The sequence below is a fragment of the Lytechinus pictus genome, chromosome 2, assembly GCF_037042905.1.
Source record: "Lytechinus pictus isolate F3 Inbred chromosome 2, Lp3.0, whole genome shotgun sequence".
Classification (NCBI taxonomy): domain Eukaryota; kingdom Metazoa; phylum Echinodermata; class Echinoidea; order Temnopleuroida; family Toxopneustidae; genus Lytechinus; species Lytechinus pictus.
Window position 1 is genome coordinate 27,847,231 of NC_087246.1, and position 7,390 is coordinate 27,854,620.

A 7,390-nucleotide genomic window follows, 5' to 3' on the forward strand; every position below is an offset into this window, starting at 1 on the left:
ATTTTTGGGAGGATATTTCGTCCGCGAAAAAATTTGACGAGCAAAAAAAAAAAAAAAGGTCTTCAACCGCAAATAAAGGACATTTCGTACCAGGAAAAAATTGACAAGCAAAAAAAAAATAATGAGCATGCATGAGTTGTGACTCGTCAGGGGGGACAGTCTGCCCCCCCCCCCTTTAGGTACGCTAGTGATGCCCTTCATTGGGATTGTGATTGTCTGTAGTTTGTATGTTCCGAAATATGTGTGAGGGTTGTGTGTGTGGTTTACGTTCATAAAAATATCAATATAATACATCTCTATGTTTACTCGTGTGTTTACTTTACATACACATTTTACTTTCGGAATCTTACTTCATTATGATCAAGGGCTGACGCCAAAAAACTGCGGGCATCACCGTGAGAATGTTGATCATGTTTTGTTTCATATTTGCAACTATAGGAAGGAGAGAGAAAAAACCTCAGAAATTATTTTCGTCACAGATAATTATTCATAGATGTACGAATATTAATAGAATAAGAATATTTCCCATCAATAGATTGTTGGTGTTTCCCAAGTATATATATATTTCAGACAATCATTATTTATCATTTATCGATATTGGGTACCTCTGTAACAACATGACATAATCCAAGAGTTTTCGTTCATTGAATATAGGCCTACCTGAAAATCATGTTATCAGTAGTATTAACCGACCAAGCTCAACAAAACACAAAAATATTTTTTTATTCACGAAGCTGTTTTGTTTGTTTGTCACAGTGCCGCTCAGCGCGATGCGAAGAAAACAACGTTGCATACACGTGGAACTTGTGAGGTCATCAACATTCTGTCACATGATGTGTGGCATGTGGACACGCCCACTCGGGGATTCCCCTGTCAGCGGCTAAATTTACACCGTGGAGCACGCTCTCGCTCGCCCTCCAGTGACGTCATACATGATGATTAGGCTCTTTTGCAGACCCTCAACTCATGATCGATGAAATCAATTTGTAAATGTCCATAAAATGTAGGTAGTAGGCCTATTACGCATTACCATTATAAAATTAATATTGATTACCGGATAATTAAACAAATGTGATTATTCAATATGCTAGGAATGTGAGCGCATGTGGTAGGCCATAAACTACAGATAACGTAAATCTTCCGATGTAGGGATAAATATAAGAATAATAATAATAATACCAACATGCTTATATAGCACATATCACTGCCAAATGCGTCCCTATGCGCTTTTGAAGGAGACAGAAAAGGCAAAGTAAAATTAGAAGTTTACTGGCAATCGTGCACTGGCCGCACTAACTCATTTAAAAGTCTTAATGTAGGCCTACCAGTGAAATGTCGAATTTGAGTAAATTACGAAAAATACTAGCACTTAGAATAGCTACAAACAGTTGAAAATTTGTGTCAAGTCCTTTACATATTTTTTTGTTTTGTTTTGTTATTCATAATTTACTATATCAATTATAATTGTGATTTTCATGTCTGCGACATAGACTACAGCGCGGTCGCTCGATGGAAAATTTTCCCACACAAATATACAGTAAACAAATGAATTGGTGCACTGAATGACGAGTTCAAACTTGCTATCGTTGGAAGGTGGGTGGAAAATGCTACGTCATAGCTTTGCCATTCAAAACAGCTTTATCACGTTCATCAAAATGGCGGAGAAGATCTAAATTAGTTTGGGATAGGGAATTGGTTCGAGTGTCCAAGGCCCGGGTCCAAGGGAAAAAAATATCATTTTCCATCTTTGCATCGAAATACCTAAATGAATGTAAATCATATACATTAGAGGCTGAAAATTCCATTTTAGGCCAACGTTGTTTAGATTGGTTGGGTTCCATTCATAATATTCAATTTCTATAAAAATGTATTTTCTAGGTATAACATAGTTTTATCAACACATACGCCAATAGGCCTATATAATGTTTATAGTCTATCGTCATCATGCATAATCATCATCATCGCCTTCTTCTTCATCATCATCATCATCATGTTTCATCAATCATCACCGTCACAAACATCATCAAATTCATCATCATCACTTATCATCATAATCATCACCTTCACAACCGGCATCATCACCACCTCCATCATCACCATCATAATCACCTTCATGATGCTTCACCACCATCATCATCTCATTGATTTTAATCACCATCATCATCCCTTTTATCATCATCATCATCATCACCATCACAACTATCATCTTAATCATCACCTTCATCATCACCTTCGTCGTCATCATCATCACCTTCATCATCTCTGCCATCATAATCGATATCTGTCCATCATCAGAATCTACCAGTAACACTTCACCCAAGAACATCCCCAGTTATCAAAGTAGATAGAATTACACTCGCATTTGCACACACCCATCATAAATCACACTGGAAGAAGTGAGTCACGGTCAAACCAAAAAAATATTTAATATTATTATGAAAAAGTGTTGTGGAAGGATCGTCTCTTTTTTTAAAGGTGATGTCTTTGCTCTTCACTATTGCATCATCTTTTTCGCCGTACAGCTCAATGATTTGCTTGGCGGATAGTTTTCCAGGGGATGTCTTGATCTTGTTTACCTTTATTCAAATAAATTTACACGACTTGTATTCGCCAATCAAAGACAGATACCCTTGGAAAGATTTGGTAAATTCAGTTTCCTTTAAATCTCTCACATAGCACTTTTTATATATAAACTTCATTCTCTTCCACTCACTTCGTCGTCTTTCTTTTTCTTCTCATCCCACATGGTTCGATCCTAGTTCGTCTCTGTACACCATCAGGGCCCCGTTGTACAAAGAGTTACGATTGATCCGATCAATCGTAACTCTATGGAAATCCATCAGTGTCATAATTTTTTCTACAGGAAATTTGCAAAATGTCCTTTTTAATCAAAGGAGAACATCCCAAATTGTCAAGAATTCAATGAATTTATGGATATGGATTCATATCTAGAATTTTTTTTTGAACAAACATGCATTTCATATGTTGACTTTGCTGGCTTTCCATAGTTGCGATTGATTGGATCAATCGTATCTCTTTGTACAACGGGGCCCTGGTCTACTTTAAAATACTTTGTCTAATTGCCATTTAGCCCATTTACCATTTTTGTCTAATTTCAAGTTTTGCTATACCCATTTCGCCTGACAGTCATGTAACACAGCTTGTGAACTGTTAATGAAACTAATTTTAATTTAAAAAGGTAAAAGGAGTAAAAATTGGAAGGGAAATTAGATCAACTGGGTATTGGTGGGAAATGAAGTGCAATGTAGACCAAATGGCTTAGATCAATTGTTAGAACATGGGGTTGCACGTGTTACCAGTAAGTAAACTGCTTGTATACCATGTGAACATAACGTCCTTCACACACGATAGATCCATGCACGTTTCCTTCCTCTATATGCCCCCTTCTTCTCCTCTCTCAATCACGCTATGCACACAATCTTTCTCTGTAACCCCTCCCCCTTCTTTCTCATTCACACCACACACTGTCCACCCCCCTCTTGCCTCATCCCCTCCTCTCTCAATCACACCCCCACAGGCTTACCCATTTTTCACACCTTACACAGAATCAATCTTCTCACTCTTATTCACAATCACGCTATATGTAGTTAATGACTTAGTCAGACAAAATTATAAAAGACCCAGCACTGTCATTTGTTTTGAGTAACCATATATTATGTCTCATACATGTATGTACTTCAAAAAGATCACAATCTGATTGTTTTTTTTTCAATGATAGACATCTTGACTCGTTATATAAAATATATTTTATACAATAATTTATGTTATTTAGATTTTACAATTACATGACACTATTCCAAAAACAAATAATCTTCATGTACATGTAAATGCAATAAAGGTCAACCACATTAAAACTTGCATAAAACACTGCAATTCTTCCATCTGAAAAATTATATCAAATCATAATTAAAAAATCAAACATGTACATGTACATTCAAATTTTGCATGAAGAAATTATGTATGAAAAAGAATAGAATACAAACATGAACAACCAGTAAATAATTATACTGGACCTTAGTACACCAAAACAGATTTCAGATAATCAGTATAGACAAGTTTGTGATCTTTATCAATCAACATCACAGTCCAATTGAAAATATATTACTTATTACTCTACTAGTGAATAAATTAAAACTTAAAAAAACAGGCTAAATTTCTTTTAAAAAGCTCAAGAAGCCAAGATAACTACTTTCATTATTCCTCTTTGCCAATAACTTAATTTCAAAATGGCTTTTTAGAAACAACAAGACAGGCAACAAAATGTGAATATCTAGGGCGCATAACTACAAAAAATATTCTAAATGATCTTTCCCCTTTAAATCATCAGCCATCAATTGATGTGATCATAACATCTATTGAGCCAATAGCACAATACCACATTAATGCCCACCAGCTATCCTCTCAATATCAAAATGAAAATAAGCTATAGACCACTGCATAATAAACAACCAACCAAAGTACATGTCTGCAACATTCAGTTCAAAGATGCAAAAGGCTAGCATCTAAATGCTTGGGCTTATGTGATAAACGTTTTCCTTGTTACACACAGGAAATTTGTTCTTCACATTTCGAGGCAACAAACTTTTACAGTACATGCACATGTTCATGAGTTCTTAGAACCATCAGAGTTGTTGGTTGTAAAGGAACGTAGTTGATATCATTATCACAGTTCGCACAATCACAATCTCCCATCTAGTTCTGGATCCGCCTTGCTATCGACTCGACTCTGCGCTCGTCTACATCACTGCCTCCAAGAGACTAGCAGTCTACTGCTGAAATGCTTCTTGATGATCTTAACCGAGGACTAAGACAGAACAGACTTGTCGAGTGAAAGAGTATTCGTCGGTTTCCGCTAACACTGAGTAACAGTCCAAGTTTTGCTCCTGGCTTCCATTACTTCACAGCTTTCTCCAAAGCAGCAGGAGCCGCCTTTCCAGTATTAATAAACAGGCTACGAAGGACAGTCAGCTCCTTCATCAAACCTTCAACTCGCTTTTTCAGCGCAGCGTTCTCTGACTGAAGGTCTCCAACCTTGTCCTGGAGCTCTCTATTTTTCAATTTTGTTTTTTCACGACTTTTTCGCACCGCTATATTGTTCCGTTCTCTCTTCTGCTTGTACTCATCTGTGCCAGGAGTAGGGACAGGCCGTTTTCGCTTATTTTGGGAGCTTCCACTACCACTGGCTGAGTTGGCGCTGGAAATAAGCACAGGAGTATGACCATCTTGGGATTGCTCATCAAATGTATCTGTTGGTAGGCCTGGGCTAGAGGCTGCACTGGTGCTGTTACTATTGATCCACTGATAATCAGGAACCGATTGTTCAATGTGGGCCTGAGTATTCTGTGGCATATTGCTTATTGTGGTTTCGAAATGATGGTCAACGGAATGTACGGACTGCTGGTTGGGCTGGGCCGGGGCGCCCGGGGTTGGGGCAGGAGCTTGAGTCAGCATCTGCTGCTGATGTGAGGCGAATTCTTCTAGTTGTCGGAGAATTCCGTCACCGGTAGTTTCGAGTGGATTTTGCGGAATTGAATCAGTTCTTCCAAGGTACACGCCAAGATCAATTGAATTTTCGCAGTGGAGAAGATCACCAAGTCCAACGTGTGTTTCCTCAATTTCATCAAATTGTTCTTGTTTGACGGTGAATCTTTTCTCTTCCGCTTCGCAATCGTAAAAGTTAGTGGGCGAATCCATCATTTCGTTTGTCGTGCCCAAGTGACATTGTGACATTATCTGTGAAAACGAGTCCATCAAAATATGTGGATTGACTTCACGGTAATGATAGTTTGCAGTGAATGATCAAAATGTGCAAATCCACTCTTATATAAGTAGTTTTCTCGTCCACGAGGGCAAGTCACGTCAGATCAGAATTTACAGCAGAATACGAATACTTAGTTGAACTGCTACGTATAAATACACGTTTACATCTGCATACATCTAAATTCCTCTCCATGCATAATATATACGATCGTATGTAACATTTTTCATATTCTTCCGCGGGAATCCCCTTTTCGATGGGGCGGAGCTCGAGCCGAAGTGCCTTCATTTTCTTGTATGAAAACCCAATATCAGTCTCATAAAATTATATTGACTATGCCATTAAGAGGTATAGACCATATTTGAATTAAAAAAATATACCATTTCTTATCTTTTGGTAAAAATATCTAATTGACTTAGGAACTATTATTTTTCGCGGACCACTCTTGAAGTGAGTGATACGTCATGAATCACTTATTTGACAATGACGTATTCAGAAACGTTTTTGATTGGCTCGCAAACGAAGACACTCACATGACGTTTTTGCAATAGTGCTATATTTAGCATGAGGTATTGCGCAATGTTGAGAAACGTGGAGTCCACGATCGGGTGTGTATTGCGCAATCCTTGCCTGTTCTCGCATCAGCCAAGCTGCCCAGGCCAAGGAAACTTCCAGAACCCCTGGGATTTGTTTTTTTACATCGACTTTATTTATTTCTTGTTGATTTTCAAATCATGTTTTGTTCAGCTCAGTATCAGCAAATTCGTTGTTGAAATACATATATAGGCTTACTCTATTCTAATTCCAGAATATTTGCTACTCACCTCTTCATATTTATAAGAAAATTAAGCAGCTTTTATATAGGCCTCTAGGCTATTATCAATGCCATGATCGTTGTTTTAAGTTCCTCCGTCGGAAAGATCGTAACAATTCATACCTTGATTTTTTTTCCATGTAATACTAGCCTTTCCGAAAGAGAAACTGCAATTATTATGATCAATTACATTTCAATGAAAACTGATAAATGATAAAATAAAATTGATAATATTTCAAGGAGAAGAGTACAAGGAAGGGAGAGAAGAAGAAGTCCGAAGAAGATGAAAGAAGAAAATGAAGAAGAAGAAAAAAAAAAGATGAAGAAGAAACGGAAGAAAAAAAGAAGATGAAGAAGAAGAAGAAGAAAGCGGAAGAAGAAGAGGAGGAGGAAGAAGAAGAAGAAGAAAGAAGGAAAAAAGAAGAGGAGGAGGAGGAAGAAGAAGAAGAGGAGGGGAGGGGAAGAAAAAGAAGAAGCCTGAGAAGAAGAAGAATTAAGAAGGAGGAATTGGAGGAGCTAGATGTTGGATCAATTCGGAGATATCAGTATTAATGTATATGAACCAATTGAACACGACCAAACCCTGCATTTATGACGGTGATGAAGATGATGGTGACGATGGTATTATGGTGATGATAAGTATGATGATGGCGACGATACTCGGATGGGGATGCGTTTTTTTTTTCTTCATTTATTCATTTATGGATTTTGAAGCGTCCTGTGCACATCACTGCAAAGAAAAAGCGGTTTTGAAACTTTTTACAATATGCGTTTTTTTTTTTTTTACTTTGTATTCA

General features: G+C 37.4%; 1 protein-coding gene across 1 annotated transcript; it reads right to left on the reverse strand.

Annotated features, from left to right (window-relative positions):
• Positions 1 to 3,653: 3,653 nt before the first annotated feature.
• On the reverse strand, positions 3,654 to 6,181 carry LOC129254469 (CCAAT/enhancer-binding protein alpha-like). Its single transcript, XM_054892934.2, has one exon. It carries the CDS (start codon positions 5,770 to 5,772, stop codon positions 4,915 to 4,917), a length of 858 nt encoding a protein of 285 aa, XP_054748909.2. The 5' UTR covers positions 5,773 to 6,181; the 3' UTR covers positions 3,654 to 4,914.
• Between the last annotated feature and the right edge of the window lie 1,209 nt (positions 6,182 to 7,390).